The 15,984-nt window shown below is 37.3% G+C and overlaps 1 protein-coding gene across 2 annotated transcripts in view; it reads left to right on the top strand.

Moving 5' to 3' along the window:
• The window catches only part of MBOAT2 (membrane bound O-acyltransferase domain containing 2), a 96,923-nt gene extending 82,558 nt beyond the window's left edge, over positions 1-14,365 (top strand). For both annotated transcript variants that reach the window (XM_063330442.1, XM_063330443.1), the window contains 6 exons: positions 565-757; positions 3,746-3,849; positions 4,223-4,287; positions 9,173-9,305; positions 12,438-12,589; positions 13,190-14,365. In XM_063330442.1, coding sequence (XP_063186512.1) covers positions 565-757; positions 3,746-3,849; positions 4,223-4,287; positions 9,173-9,305; positions 12,438-12,589; positions 13,190-13,412 — 870 coding nt within the window. In that variant the 3' untranslated portion in view covers positions 13,413-14,365. The remainder of the gene's footprint in view (positions 1-564; positions 758-3,745; positions 3,850-4,222; positions 4,288-9,172; positions 9,306-12,437; positions 12,590-13,189) is intronic.
• Positions 14,366-15,984: the final 1,619 nt, after the last annotated feature.

The following is a 15,984-nucleotide window of genomic DNA, read 5'->3' as shown; positions in this document are numbered from 1 at the left end:
GGCAGTAAATTCATAAATTATTTCAGTATTTTAGTTGGCCTATAATTTAGATATTGCAATAATCTAAGAGAGTTGATTAATATATTGAGTCGGGCAGCAATTGAACACCTGCATTATGCCAAAGATTACCAAAAATGAACGGAGGCCTTGCCATTGTTTTTGGAATCTCCACAATAATTGTACTAATCTTTTCCAAGATTATATGCTTTGTGTTATGATGTCTTAACAACTTACTTATTTCACTGTCAAATTACTGAAGCAAGAAAAAACTGGAGTTGGAAACGATGTTCCTGTTATTGAAAGGGTTTTTAGAGGCTCCCTATAGTCAGATTGAAATTTGCTGTGTTTGTCAGAAGTGGTGCTCACAACTTAATAAAGATAACGATGTTCCTTGTGCCTCTATAAAATGTTACCAACTATTTTACAGTTGGTAGTATATATTACTGAAAAATTGATAGGTATATATGTCTGTTTAGGGAAGGCCGATTATAAGTTGCCTTTGTTTCCAGACAATTAACAAAAAAAAAATAAAGCTTACAAAGTCTCCCATCTTAAACTTTTCAGATAGCTGTGGCACAGAAACTCCTAATCTGTGGACTGTCCTTACTCTTCCACATGACTATTACTAAAACTTTGCCTGTGGAATACAACATTGATGATAACTTCAGAGCTACAGCATCATGGCCCGTAAGGTTTTTCTACCTGTACGTGTCTCTTATGGCTGCCAGACCCAAGTATTATTTTGCGTGGACTTTAGGTAAGTACATATATTTAAAAAAAAAATAAAATAAAGCGTATGTATTAAGTTTCACTTGAGATGCTGCATACTAAGCATGTATTAAAAAGTGACAGTGCCCTCTTGAGGCCTTAGGAAAACATTAATATGTTTAAGTATTATGAGGTATTGTCAAAGTATATTGAATGGTCTCTCTGTTTTTGAGAAAGAAAACTTACCATAAATCTAAGCACAATGTTGTGACAATGTTGCAAATGAGATCATGGTCTCCTAAACATGAGTGAAACATAAGGTTTTTTGGAGAGTGATAGGGTTTTAATGAGCAATGACATTTTTGTTTTTTAAAAACTGTAGTAAATCTAGTCTGATGTACAATCCCTGGTTTTTATTTTTGTCATACTTTTATTTTGGCATATCTGAAAAGTTATTCTAAGCCACTTTCTGTGGTTAGTTATCAGTAATTTGCTTGATGTTATTAAAGAATGAAGGAAGAGCAAATATATTGAAATTCAGATACATCATAGTAATAGTAGATGGCATTTGCAGTAGTATTTTCAAAATTTGATGGGTGACACTTGAGTTCTAGTCTTTGTTTACTAAAAGTTTTAATTGAACGACAAAGATAACACTTATAGTTGCTGATTTAAGACACTGAATAGATGATATAGTTTAAAGAACGTTTTGCTTTTCGATTCACATCATTTGAATAAAACAACACATAAATAGAGCATTTTGCTGTTCTATGTAGGCTGACATCTTGGAAGTGGCTCACAAAACAGATTTCATCAGCTTCCTCCTCTTCTCCAGTTTTACATATTTGTTTCATAATTCTTTTGAGAGAGAATATGTGGGAAACAATGCGATAAAGAAAGCCTTAGTGTAGCAGAGCAGCATGACTCATTTACAGCTGCTGGTTTCATTCCTGGTCAATGAATGAAGTGCTTTCAGCTTGTCGGGATATAGTAATTCTGGGGCTTGTTGTGGAATGAAATAATTTAGAATATTGTGCTCTTGTGCACCAGTGTCATTGTAAAGAGTAGGAGTCATCTGAAAAACGAATAATCTTCATTGTTCTTTTCCCCTGTAATACTTTAGATGGATTTCTCCTTATGCACTTGCTAGCAATGCAGAGCTAGCATTCCTTTGGTAAAATACCAAAGAAAATAAACTGTATCAACTCTGTAATTTTAGTTTGCTAAATAACTTTTTTACGTTCTTCCTTCCACTTTACCTCATGTAAACTCCTGATGGTATGAGTAGAATGTGAGAGGCCCTTAATAGTTTTGCTGGATGTTATGCTTTTCTGTTGTACATTGCTATTCTTTGCACTTAAGAAAAAAAAAAAATCTCTTACTAAAATGAATTACTTAAAATGAATACTTACTAAAATGCTAGTTAATAAAATGAGTACTTACTCTAGCTAGCAAGAGTAGCCTTTAGCTAGCAAGAGGTTATGGAGTTCACATCTTCAGCTGTTTCTAATTGAGCATAAAATCATTGTCTAATGTTTGAAGTTGACATCAGTGATATTAGATGTTTACCAGCAAGTTTTGTTGCTTTCAAAGATATTATTTAAAATTGTTATTGATGAGGAAATAAAAATATTAAGTACCACCCTATATTAAATCAAATGTCATAAAGCCCTCTTTCAGACTGGTTGATAACTAGAGAAACTGAACTTCAGGAAAGGAACTGTTTGAGTCAATCGTTTCTTTTACTTTCTGAATGCACTGCGTTAATACCTTGAAAAAGTTGTTAAGAAGAAAGGAAAATGCGAAAGATAGGAATTTCTCTTACATGTCACTATTGTATAAAACAAATTATTTTTAATGTGGTAATACAAACTGAGCAATTTCTCTTGCCTTGCTAGCTGTAATTCAAAAGGTGACAATCTAATTAAGTGCTTTAGATGAATTCTGAGCTAACAGAGAGGGCTCATGTCCTGTAACCAGAGACCTAGATCTGTATTGTTTATGCAGAGCCTTTTACGTACCTTGCTTCCAATCCCTTGGGATGCCTCTGAACTGGGAGGGGAGCTGGCATTCTTCTCCCTACGGTCACTTATTTATCCACTTAAGTGGGATACAGGGTTGGGTTCATGCTTCACAGATGTGTGTCCACGTTTGGGTGCATGCAACCAAGCGCCTGGCTCAACAGCGGCAATGTTTGGGAAAAAAAACCCACAACAACCTTGTTTCCTTGTAAGTGGCCATCCTAATTTGAGAAGGGTGGCTGAGGAAACTTCAGTGTCCGAGCTAAGAAAGCCGAGGCAAAGGTGATGACTGGAAGTGACCGGCGCTATTCAGACTGACATCCCTTGTATTTTCCTACATAGTCCGGATGACGGTAGCAGCTTTCTCTCCTAGGGAAAAATATTGTTTGCTTTGAACTGTTTGACCTTTGATGCGTGTTGTAAACACTTCAGATTCAGAAGTGTTGTTAACAGTGGCCTTGTGCCATTAGTGGAAATCTGACAAACTCCACATTGCTCAGTAAATTACCGTTTGCTTCTGTTAGGTTTGTTCTGCTCTGTGTGGTGCTGTGACTGGGCACCTGCTTGAAGTGAATCGTGCAGTTTTATCTTTATGCTTTAAATGTGACTGCTGCTGCGTAACGAAGACCAAAGACATGCACCTGGGTGTTGAGCTGCTGTCTCAAATCATGACAGCTAGCCACTGTTTCCTCATTTGGCATCTCACTGTGTTTATTTTTCTGTCAAATTGCTCAAGCAAGCCTTAAGTAGGTGGTGTGAGAGAGGGGGGAACATCTGTACCGTGCAGTCAGTAGTGCTACCTTTCCTTCTTTTCCTTTTGTACAAGTTCTTGATTTGAAAGCCGTGTGTTGCTTGGATTACTTCCTGTTTGTTCAACTGTCTAATACAGTGATAAGACAATAACTATGTAGCCTTTAAAATGTGATAAATATTTTGAACAAACTACATGTTGTGTGAAGCACAACTTGTAATGCAGGTGGTTTATAATTCTCTTGTTTCTTTTTGTTTCATTGCAGCAGATGCAATTAATAATGCAGCAGGCTTTGGTTTTAGAGGCTATGACAAAAATGGAGGTGCACGTTGGGATTTAATATCAAATCTGAGAATCCAGCAAATAGAGGTTTGTTTATGGCTCTTTCAAGTAAAATATACATGTATTTTGTTACGTTAACACAACTACAGTGTGGGTAGTTGCTTGTAATTTCAGTAAGTTTTCCTACGTGTTTTGTTCCTCAAGATAGTGAACGTGTTCGAAGTCAGAAATGATGCGTTCACATCCTCAGGAAAGGATGCAAAATAAGAGTCTGTTTTGAATATGTTCTACTTGCCAGTTGACTTCCAAAATATTTTGTGGTTGTAAGTAGTTGAGTAAATACCTTATTCAACTCATTGCAAAGTAGGGGTTTTTTTTAAATAATTTATGTGTCAGAATTCTGAAATATTTTGTAACATTTTACAATTACAGAAATAATTAGTTTGGTTTTACTTTACAGTTTTCCACAAGTTTCAAGATGTTTCTTGATAACTGGAATATCCAAACAGCTCTTTGGCTTAAAAGGTATTTATTTCTTAAAGGAAAGCTTTTCTCCAATGAATTTTCTTAGATAAATATGTCTTTGAAGATAATTTAACATTTAAAGCTAAACCCCACTAAACAGTACGGTTGTTCAGCAACTGCACGGGACATTCTTCTTGTAATGCTTGAAAACTACCAGGTAATGGTAGAAACTGTTTTTCTTCACTGGTCGTAGGGAACCTAAAAGTGTTAGTCTGTGGAGGTGTCTCGTTGTTGGGTTTTTTCCCCCTCTTGGCATTCAGATCAGAGCATGTTGCTGAGAGCAGTAGGCAAAATGCACATCTTTGGCTAGCCTGTGGAAAAGGCTATTTTTTTAAATTTTTTTTTTTTGTTAGACACGTAGTGATACGCAAACTTCCATACATTCTGTGAGAACTTTCTGCACTTCTTCCTTAATGAGTGCCTGGCAAATACCAAACTCTCCAATATGCTAGCAAAAAAAAAATAAATGCAAATGAGTATCCCTCAGGTGCGCTATTTTCCTTGTCTGGGAAATGGGTATAGTACCCAGTGAACTAACTCACTCTGCTTTTACTATTTCTTTCTGGTAACTAGAAGGTAAAAAAGTGTTCTTGAGTAGTACACGGCTGTTGTTCCCCTTCTCCCACTCTCTGTATAGATGATCTTTTATGAATAGGTGTGAGTTTAACAGAGACCCTCATCTTGGGATCACTCAGAGAACTTTATAGTGTATTCTCTTTCTTCCCTAACTTCTTCCCTAAATATTTTTCTGAACCAATTAAAAACAGAAATTGAAATTTATGTGATTATTCTAGTGGCTCAATAGGCAATAGAATCTATTGCTAGGACAGTTGTTATGGAAGAACTGCATGCTTGCAGGTATTGAAATGTATCATTTAATAAAGGAAATAAGCTATTTTAAAATGCATTTTAATTTAGTTAGAGAACAGAAGTTTATCAGTATTAAAACTTAATAGGAGAAGGTTGTGGTCTAACAAACTTTTAAAGCTCCTAAATTGAATAATGCTAAACTAAAACTCCTTTAAATGGAGCTGAGCACCATTTCTATTACGAATTGAAAGAAAAAAAATACAAATCAATTGTTCAGGGAGGCGTTAAAAGAAGATGCAAAGAAAAATTAAAGTATCTCCTTTAACAAATATTTTTAAGAAAAACTAAGTTCAGTTTAAGAACAATTAATTGTTCTTAAATTTTTGTTCTTTAATTTTTTTAAGAAAAATTGTAGCAGAATTTTTGAGAGTAGTGTAAAGACATGTTGATTCTACCACAATGAAAGGGAGAAGAGTGGATATTTTCTTAAAGATTTGTTGCAAGTAAAAGATTTTTTTAATGATTATACGAGGCATGAATACTGGTTCAGGTATATATTATATTACCAATAATCGAGTTAGTTGCAGTGTTTGAATAGAGGGCAAGCTCATGTATTACTTTAAACGTCCACTTTTAATACCTCACTTGTTTACCATTTATGGAAGTATCTAAAATCTTAGGCTTTTATCTTACATGAAATACAGAAATACCACATGTCAGCATTCATTCTGTTCTTTTCCGATACTTTTGAAAGAGAAACTGAACTTAAACCCTCTTTGTGTGTAGAAGCAAACCCTTTGTAAAAACACAGTTAACCTTTACAGATAATAAAGAAGATTAATAAACATTTAATGTAGATCACAAAATTCAAAGGCATTATTGTTACAACCATGCAAGTTAAAGTAGATATTTACAAAATAGCATCTATCAACAATATATATCATGATAATGTTTCCTGACTGGGGAAGCTGTTATATTCCCCCCTCAGCCTGTTCATTGTTTTTTCCAAAGAAAACATCCAGTTCTTTTTGTCTTTGGTCACATTTGCAAAACCTCTCTGGTTTTTGTTGCTCTCTTCTGGCTTCTTTCCAAACTTCCTGTCATCTTACGGTGGATGCAGTACTTTGGCTAAGACCTCCAAGGTCTTCCCCTGGCTTGTTACAGGCAGAGTTGAATGCTTTGAGTAGATTAACTACCTTTCTTTTCTTTAGATAACTCTTGCTAATACATTACAGTATTACCTTGGTCTTTTTTTTTTTTTTTTTTTCCCCAGCAGCAATCTAGTGTTGATTCATGCTCAGCTGAATACTCAGTGTTTCATGATGTTGATTCATATTCACGCTCAGCTATGCTTCTTCAGTAACATTAAATGGACGGGTACTGTTTTGTATCTTCCGCTTCTCTTAGATGTTTTAGACTTTAGACTTCATCTTGTTGATTTGAGAACATCATCCAAGTCTGTCAAGAGAATTTTGGATTCTAGTGCTCTATCTGTTAATAAAACAACACCAATCTCCTTCATTCCTTCCACACCTGCCTCAAAAAAAAGAAGGGGAGACAGGGTGGAAAAGTCCACTTCTCATTCTACCACCCAAGCTAATAATCAAAGTATAGAACCAGACGAAGGGGAGTACCTTGCTGAACAGTCGAGGCATCTTCCTACTTCTAGAGCAAATCATAGATAACCTGAACCACCCATATTTGAATAGATTTCTTCCTCAGCCTGTTGTGATGACCATATTTCCTAGGTTTGCTTTTAGGAATGTCAAGTGAAGGGTTTCAACACGATTTATTATTGACAAATCCATAGAGGATTTTTTTAAGCTTACTTTTAACTCTTTGAAATTGAAGCCTGATGATTTTTTTTTTTCTAGTATGTATCTTATCTGACTTGCATTGATATAGCTGAAATTTGAGTAGTTAATTTAGGTAGTTTTGTTAACTCCTGAATGCTTTGCAGGGGAAAAACTGCTTAGTTAAAGTAGTTTAAACAAAATAAAGATTGAAGCCGTTCATCAATTTATTAACAAGACATAATTAACCACTGGTCAGTGAAATACGCATTCAGAATTAACAACTAGAACAGATGATGTTTTGTAAGTGCTTAGTGTAGTGACTTAATAAACAAATTTCTACACACCTTCCTGTAACTAACTCCAAAGAGTTTAAAAAAGCGCACATGCACACACGTGGTTACACTCAAACTGTGCCTCTGCTCCCAAGGACACATGGGTTACAACACCACACCTCCTTTGGGAAACGTGGGCCCCCCCGCTTGTACGCATCGCCTGTGGGAGATGTGGGTGCTCCAGCTCTATGTGAACCAGCTGATTCACATGCCGATTAGAAAAGCCAGCCACGAGCTCATGTGCGTGCAGCTGACAGGGATGAGATATTGCTCCCTGTGGATCAAACGCTGCAGTGACAGTCCCCTGGCTGGATGCAGGCTACTTGGTGTCTACCAGCGAGGTTGCTCTGTCTTGGCCGAGACAAAGGTCATGATGCATGTGTGACTTCTGGCAGTGTCAAACCAGGTTTTGATGATTAGTATTTTGCTCCAAGATGTCTCCCTGTCTTGTTCCAAATTTTCCTAGTGCTTTTCTACTTTTTAGGCTGACACCATCTTTGTTTCAAAAATCTCTTTGAAATTCCCTGGTTACTGTTTAGTCTGGCCAATGTTGCTTTCCTCTTTAAGGTGATCTGTTGCAGGCAAATGTCCTCACAGAGTTGTGTATTACGCGTGCGTGCACCTGCACCCTAATTAGGCCCATGTTCTCATCTTAACAGGCATTGTTAGTGAAGGCCTTCGGCAGAGGGAGGGGGCTCTGCTGGTAGCCTGCACTGAAGACCTCATAAGATAAAACTTAGCACATCTATTTGACTGGAACAAACTAAATTAGCAAAATATATTTTTGATCTTTCCCTGTTCAGATCCTACCTTTTTACCTTCTGCTCTTTAAAATTTACTGTATCATTTGGTCTCAGTAATCTTTGGTATATACGGAAGTTGTAGTAAAGTAGTTACATTGGTAGTGAATGTTTCAGCCCTCTGTATCGTTATCTTGTCTTCCTCTTTGAATAACAGATGTGCATTCTCTTCTCTGTTACTTGCTATGTGTTTACAAAACCTTTTTACATATTGGTGTCTATGGCTTTTTTTAGTTAAAACTCATTTTTGTATATTAGCCTGAGATTTGTGTTCATGCATGCCTGTGCTGTTTATTTTTGATTCATGTTAGTGTGCATCTGTTTCCATATTTCCTATTGCTTTTGGTTTTCAGATCATTAAAGACATTAAAGAACTCTTGATGAAGCCATATCAGGACCTTACCATGTTTCCTATCATTCTTCCACATCATGATGGTTTGTCACTGTGTCATTTAATGTTGTCTTCTAGAAACTGCTTTTCTTGGATTCCAGTTTCCCTTTCTTTCTAGAATTCCTTACTGTAGGACCTTGCCTAATAATTCAGAGTCTCCATTTTTAAATAGCCAAGGTCAGCATTGTCCTTATTTGATATTCTCACATCCCTAGAGTCATTAATTGTAATTTCATCATCGTGCTCACCTAATTGCCATGCACAGACACATTTTTCAACTGTAGCCTCACTTACTCAAAACTGAAGGTAGTTGTTACTTTTTTCCTTCTCCTATAAGCAGCTTTCACTTTATGAAAAATACATATCTGAGTCATCGCAAGAGTTTGCGGGATAGTCCATGCCTTCCAGTGTAGCTTTTCAAATGCATTCTTGGATGGCTCAAGATCCCTTATTAACACCAACACCCATCTTTGGATGCTTCTGTATCACTTCACTGTAGATAAGTACCATATGTGATGACACTGAGCATAGGTTAGCGCTGAGGGGTTAAATCAGGAGCTGTGAATAGCTTTAAGTATTTCCTGTAAGTCATAATATAGTGGCAACACTATTAAATAATAGTAAACTGCAGTTGCGTTGCAAATGATATGTTGGAGATGAAACTGCTAAAAGTATAAATATGTTAATGATAACTGGGAAGATTGTTGGTGATCTGTGTCTCATGTTATTTATCTTGAATTATCTTTGACTTGCTAGAGTGTGCTATGAGCGAGCCACCTTCAGCCCAACGATCCAGACCTTCATCCTCTCTGCCATTTGGCATGGAGTTTACCCAGGATATTATTTAACATTTTTAACAGGAGTACTAATGACACTAGCAGCAAGAGCTGTAAGTACCAACCAAGCATCTTCTTAAAAGCAGTTCTGTAAAAGAAAACTGATCATGTTCTGTAGTCCAAAGATACGAGTTGACACACAAGCAATCTGTCAGATAGTTTTGTTTACTTTTTTTAGTTAGGAGAGCAGTGGGATGATTACTAAGGAGGGGTTGGTCAGTAGAAACAAGCAAGAGTGTACACAGCCTATAACACTTATGTAGCGTATCTTTTGTGAAAGGCCTTTCTCTGTATTAACTGATCATGTATTATTATGTCATGCTAAACAAGATGATATCTAAGACCATTTAAAAAAACCCAACTTTATCACTGATTATCGCTAGCTTAAAATTTGCAGGGGTCAGTACTATGTATTTATCAAGTCTGTCCCCCTCCCTAATTTCTGTCCAATACTATTGCAAAGATGGTAACTAAAGAATGCTCCTCGTCAACCAGCAGATAAATATCTCTATTACTACTCAAAAATGGCCAGCCAGAAGTGCAGTCACATTAACAAGCTTTTACAGCTGCTATTCAGAACCATATGGAACCAGCAAATCTGCCAAGAAATCTCTCATTCCTGTTTGAGAAAGCTGAATAAGAACAGAGGCAGGTTTATCCTGTTATTCAAGGGGAAAGAGGAACAAAAAAAATGACCTGTCAGCTCAGAGCAGCATAGCAGATCACTTTCCTGTCAAAAGAACCAGGAGAATGAGAAACGAAGCAGACTGCTCTTTGCTGTAATAGCTAGGAGAAGCTGGTGCTTCAGATTTAGGTTCTTACTAACAGTAATAAAACAGATGCTCCTCCTCTTCCTTCACAAAGATGTGGGTATCGTCCTTGTTTGACAGAACTGACTCCTTTCTTTACAATAGGTATAGCTCCCTTCTCCTTTCCAGGCTCTTGTCACAATGAACTTTTGACATTTATCACATTTCTCAGCCAGGGACTGGTGCAAAAGCCAAAGTTCAGGGACAGTTCACAGGTAAAAGTTGTTGTGTTCTCTCAGTAAGGTGAGTCCAGTAAATCGGGAGTGCTCACTGCACTTTGTCCTGGGCTTTGCTAATAAGCTGCCTTGTATTCACATTTCATGTGTATCAGTTAATAGACTATTAAATAAAAATATTGTTGGTTTTTGTATGAACAGTTACTTAATATTAACTGATAAGATATGTTAGAAGTGCTTTAGCATGTTTATTACTTAGAATCATAGAATTGTTAGGGTTGGAAGGGACCTTAAAGATCATCTAGTTCCAACCCCCCTGCCATGGGCAGGGACACCTCCCACTAGATCAGGTTGCTCAGAGCCCCATCCAGCCTGGCCTTAACTTCCAGGGATGGGGCTTCCACCACCTCTCTGGGCAACCTGTTCCAGTGTCTCACCACCCTCATCGTGAAGAACTTCTTCCTAACGTCCAATCTGAATCGACCCGTCTCTAGTTTTAATCCATCCCCTCTAGTCCTACCGTTAACCGACATCCTAAAAAGTCCCTCACCAGCTTTCTTGTAGGCCCCCTTAAGATACTGGTAAACCACTGTGAGGTCTCCTCAGAGCCTTCTTTTCTCCAGACTGAACAACTCCAGCTGTCTCAGTCTGTCCTCACAGGAGAGGTGCTCCAGCCCTCTGATCATCCTCATGGCCCTTCTCCGGACACGTTCCAGCACGTCCCTATCTTTCTTGTAGTAGGGTCTCCAGAGCTGGACACAGTACTCCAGGTGGGGTCTCACGAGAGTGGAGTAGAGGGGGAGACTCACCTCCCTCGACCTGCTGGCCACGCTTCTCCTGGTGCAGCCCAGGATATAACTGGCTTTCTGGGCTGCTAGTGCACGCTGACAGCTCATGTTGAGCCTCTCGTCCACCAGCACCCCCAAGTCCTTTTCTTCAGGGCTGCTCTCAAGCCAGTCGCTGCCCAGCCTATATCGGTGCTTGGGATTGCCCCGACCCAGATGGAGGACCTTGCACTTGGTCTTGTTGAAATTCATGAGGCTGGCATGGGCCCACCTCTCCAGCCTGTCAAGGTCCCTCTGGATGGCATCTTAATTCTACTAGCCTTTATCAAGCCTGCAAAGTTTAGCAGCCTTGACCCCCATTTTCTTCTCCTGTCATGTCTAAGCATGTATTCAACTAGTTTTTACTCCCTTTAATCATTACATGTTTCATAATCAGGTGTTTACTAGGGGCAATTACAGATTTATCTTGGAAGTTGTCCTTCAAGTCTTAAAATGCTAGATTTCTCCACAAGAAGTTCTGTGAAACCTCATCCAAGTTTTGCAGAACTCAGGAACGAGTCATTGTACGTGATCATAGGAGAAAACTGGGGGGAGATGGCAGGCACTGGGATGAAGGGTATGTGGCTAGAAATGACTTGTTTTACGTAGCTTAACCAAGCAAAGGCTGAATTGGAATGTGATACTTACAGGGGAATTTGGCTAAGAAGAAGAAAGATAAAAAAGGTTTTTAAGGTAAAGAATGAAATCAGTACACGCTAGTCCTCCATGTGTTCTGTTACAATCCAGGAGTTGTAAGGGAACTGAACCTATGTGGGGTTTGGATTTCTCTAAATACCTTTGGTATTCCACTGTTTGAACAGAATTTTGCAAACAAAAGAAGACTCAGCATAGAAAATTGAGTCCTTTGATAATAGTCGCACTTCATAGTAGTTGTTATTAAGACTCCTGAAATATGTAATTGGAGCTGATATTTTGTATATTCTGATTTATACCCTACTTGTCCTAAAATACATCTTAATAGCGAGTGTATGAAAACAGCTTACCATATAGAAGCTTTCAACAGAAGCATTCTGGTTTTCATTTACTCAGACACTGTGTATTTACAGAATAGCTTGATAGGATAGAATGTCTGCCTCAACCAGACAAGTAGTCCAAACTCACTCTGGATTTAAACGTGTATTCATTTGCTTAAATTCCACTTAAATTCTTAAGTGTTTAAATTCCTGTGCTGGATGAAGCGCACTATCCTAAAAGGAAGGAAACTTGAACTGACTCCTGTTGAAGTTGATGGGTATTTTGAATTGTTCAAAGATACTTGACCAAACTGTAGCGTTTAAATACATCCTATGAATTTTGTGGAAGCGCAACAAACTCTGTTTATTCCTAAGCTAACTTACTGTCATCTGCTTTTTCAGATAAGAAACAATATCAGACACTATTTTGTTGAATCTCCTGCTGTTAAACTATGTTATGATATTATAACATGGATGGCAACTCAAGTAGCAATAAGTTACACAGTCGTGCCATTTGTACTGCTCTCTGTGAAACCCTCTTTCACCTTCTACAGGTAAGCACATTCTACCTGTTTCCTTTTTCTTTTCTTTAACTTGAAATAGAAGTATTTTCTATGGCATAAGATTTCTGAGACTGTTCTAGTGATAATTATAAGACTTATTTGTTAGCTGAGCAAACTGTATTTCTCTTCTAGTGCGTGAACACACTTTCTGTTGTGTATGAGAAACCATAAAATGATCTCATTTTCCTGTTGTAATAGACTTATTTTTACTGGGGGAGGGGAAAAAAAACCCCCACAAAAACAAACAAGCAAAAGAACCAAAAAGAAAACCAGAGGATGTCTTTGAGATTATTATATGCACTTGAACTGTTTTATAGCAAGACTAGATAATGACTTCCCAAAAGTTACTTTTGGGGAAAAATAGTTAAAAGCAGACTTCTCTTCACTTTACATCTCTGTTACAGCACTAAGTACTGTGGGGGAAGACTTCATTTATTATTACTATTCTTAAAAAGGAAAAATTAATGTCTTTCTGACTTAAATGTCTTACATGCAAAGTACTGTATGCGAGTAGGTTTTGACAGTTTATTCCTTAAGCATCCTGTAAGAGTGGTCAGTTTTATTGAATTCTTATTTTTGTTTGTTTTTTAGCTCCTGCTATTTCTGTCTTCATATTGCCAGCATCCTGGTGTTGTTGGTATTTCCATTGAAAAGAACTCAAAAAGGAAGTAAAAAGCATGAAAGCATCCAGCCCGTGTGGTCCAAAAAACTAGAAGAAGAAAATCTTTTGCAAAAGAACAGTTATTCCACAACAAATAATAGTTTCAGTCAGAAACAAGAAATAACCTGCAGATATCAAGCATTAAAACAGTGATTGAGGAAATACTATGATGAATATATTTTGTATGTTTTCAGAAACCCATTTTTAGCACCTTTTAAAGGGGTTTGTATTTGTTTGCAAAGATGTTTAGTAAGAAAAGAATGCATTACCTAGGAAAATCACATACAGTAGCAAGACTGGAAACAAAACAAATTAACCCCTCCCATGCCATGTCCCTGTGGGTCACGCCTTATATGAAGATATTACCATTATTTCAATGGGCACTCAGGACTTGCAGCGTATGTCCATAGGGTCATATGTGTGCCCTTTGCTGAATGTACGTTGTGTATCCCAAGGCACTGATGGGGTGGAATAAAATTGTGTCAATCTAGGATTAACAAATGGAAATTAATTTTTCCAAATGAATGACTTGCCTTAAACCCTCTATTTACTGAAATATTGTTTCTAAGTGGGTATTTTCAAGTTTGATTTTATGTGGAAAGCATATTTCAAATATATAATACCGTATGCTATAAAGAAGATAAAAATAGGAAATGCAGAGTCAGTAGAAGGCTTTTGAATCTTTTAAAGGGAATTGCAATAAGCATCTCAGTATTTGGAGGGTTTTCTTGAAGTATCTCGAACTATTACAGTACATTACGGAACTGTAAACATTACTGATGCCAAATTGTAGTTAGGTTTCTTTGATAAAGAGTGTAATTACACATAGCCCTTCTGAATAGATTAAAAAAAAAAAAAAGGCACCAGAAGCTTCACCTTTTCCAGGGCTTGATAGCTCTAATCTAGGTTTCTTTTACTTTAAAGTACGTAAAAACAATAAAAAAAAAACCCAACACTGCCAAGTGGGCTTTGCAGCTAGAGAAGGAAAGGCAGCCATAGGACACAGAAGACAATGTGAAAGCACCAGGATTTCAATGCAAGTGTGTTTTTTATCCTTAAATACCAGAAATACTTGTTCTAGAATAAAACTGTTTTAGCAAAAATTATTTTTAATGCTTAACGTTGTTTTGTTTTCAGGCATACACTAGTTAGTTGATGATGCTTTCAGTATAAAATAGCAAAATTACCTTGAGCTCTAGTACACATGTAGTGAAACGTGAAATTACTATCATAACCAATTTCTGTGTGCTTGATAATCGATGGCCCTTTCTCCAAAGAAGTATATGAATTTGAGGAAAAGCTTTTTCTTTAAATTAGAATTTTAGATGCAAAATTCATGTCATATCTGTGGGTAACATAATGAAAGATAGAAATCCTTCTGACTGACTGAATTACGGAAGCATGTCAAGGGAATAACGCAGTGATTATATCTATTCCAGGCCATTTACTGTGATGATGGTCCCTGCTAGAGTACTACTGTTAAAGGGCTACATTTTAATTGCTTCTATTCTGTATTTTCTTATAATTTTTTTAAGTAAACACAAACTCTTTATCCACGTGGGTTTTTTTAGCTTTAAAACTGACACAAAATACTACTGGAGAAAAATAATGCAGCTTGTTGATTAATAACCTACAAATGAATGAGAAAAATTTTGTCGTAATATTTTGAACCTTACATTTTTGATCAAATGTCTGGCACTAGTGGGGTTGAATATTCTTAGTACCAGAAGTGCAATGATGGCCCTCAGCTTTGGGGATACTACCATGCAAAAATAGTCACAGTACTTCTGGCTTACTCTCTAAAGAACCAGACCCTGACTCAGTCAGAGTTGTTTCCTTCCTGTGACAGCTCTGCGTGTGGCCTTTGGCACTCTGCTGGAAGCTCCAGGAGGATAACGTACCTTCTCCATTTATGTAGGTTAGCACTAAATAACCTACAGTTAAAAGAGGGAACTAAATACGAAATGAGAGTGGATGAGTCTGTTTAGGTGAGCTGTTTCAGTGGCAGCTGTTTTTACCTTTAGAAGAAAATAATCTGACTAGTTCTAAACTCTTACTTTGATTACCCAAGTAGACTCCCCCTTACATGGGGTTGTGGTTGTCATACGCCTCTTTCAGATGGCATTATGGTTTTTTCTGTTGTTTATAAGTAAGGGCATGCTGGTTTCTTTATGTTTGATTATCCTAAATAGATACAGAATCAGCAGAGACGTTTTTTCCACTCTGTTCTTGAAGGGACTTTTACATAAAATAACTAAGAGAATTGCACATTTCTGGGTGGGTGAGTAGAGCTAGGATTGATTCTTTCAGTATTTGTTGAACTTAAATTCATCTTGTTGGTGCCAGCTACATATCTACCCAACCAAGCACTTTTGGATGCCAGTGCAACATCTAATGTGCCATTTTTCCTATTAATGTTCTGCTACTTTTGTTTCCTTGTTTTGGCATGTGTGCCCATACGTGTGATGTAGTCTCACTATTTCTTCATTACGAAATATGAAAACAGTTGTAAGCACTCCCAGAAAATAAACAGGTTTAGGATAGCAAAGGCTGGTACTTCAGTGTGAGTGAATTCACAGGTACGGTTTTGTTCAGAACTTTTGTATATGGGGAAGTTAAAACAGCTAAGAAAATACATACTTGCTTCAGTTGGTCACAAGTGGCAAGATACAGGTTTCAAAACTGGATGTGACTGGTGTCTGCGTGCAATACAATTACTTTTTTC

This window comes from Chroicocephalus ridibundus, chromosome 3 (assembly GCF_963924245.1).
Source record: "Chroicocephalus ridibundus chromosome 3, bChrRid1.1, whole genome shotgun sequence".
Classification (NCBI taxonomy): Eukaryota; Metazoa; Chordata; class Aves; order Charadriiformes; family Laridae; genus Chroicocephalus; species Chroicocephalus ridibundus.
The sequence above is the reverse complement of the archived record's forward strand: the minus strand, read 5'-3'. Positions and strand labels throughout refer to the sequence as shown.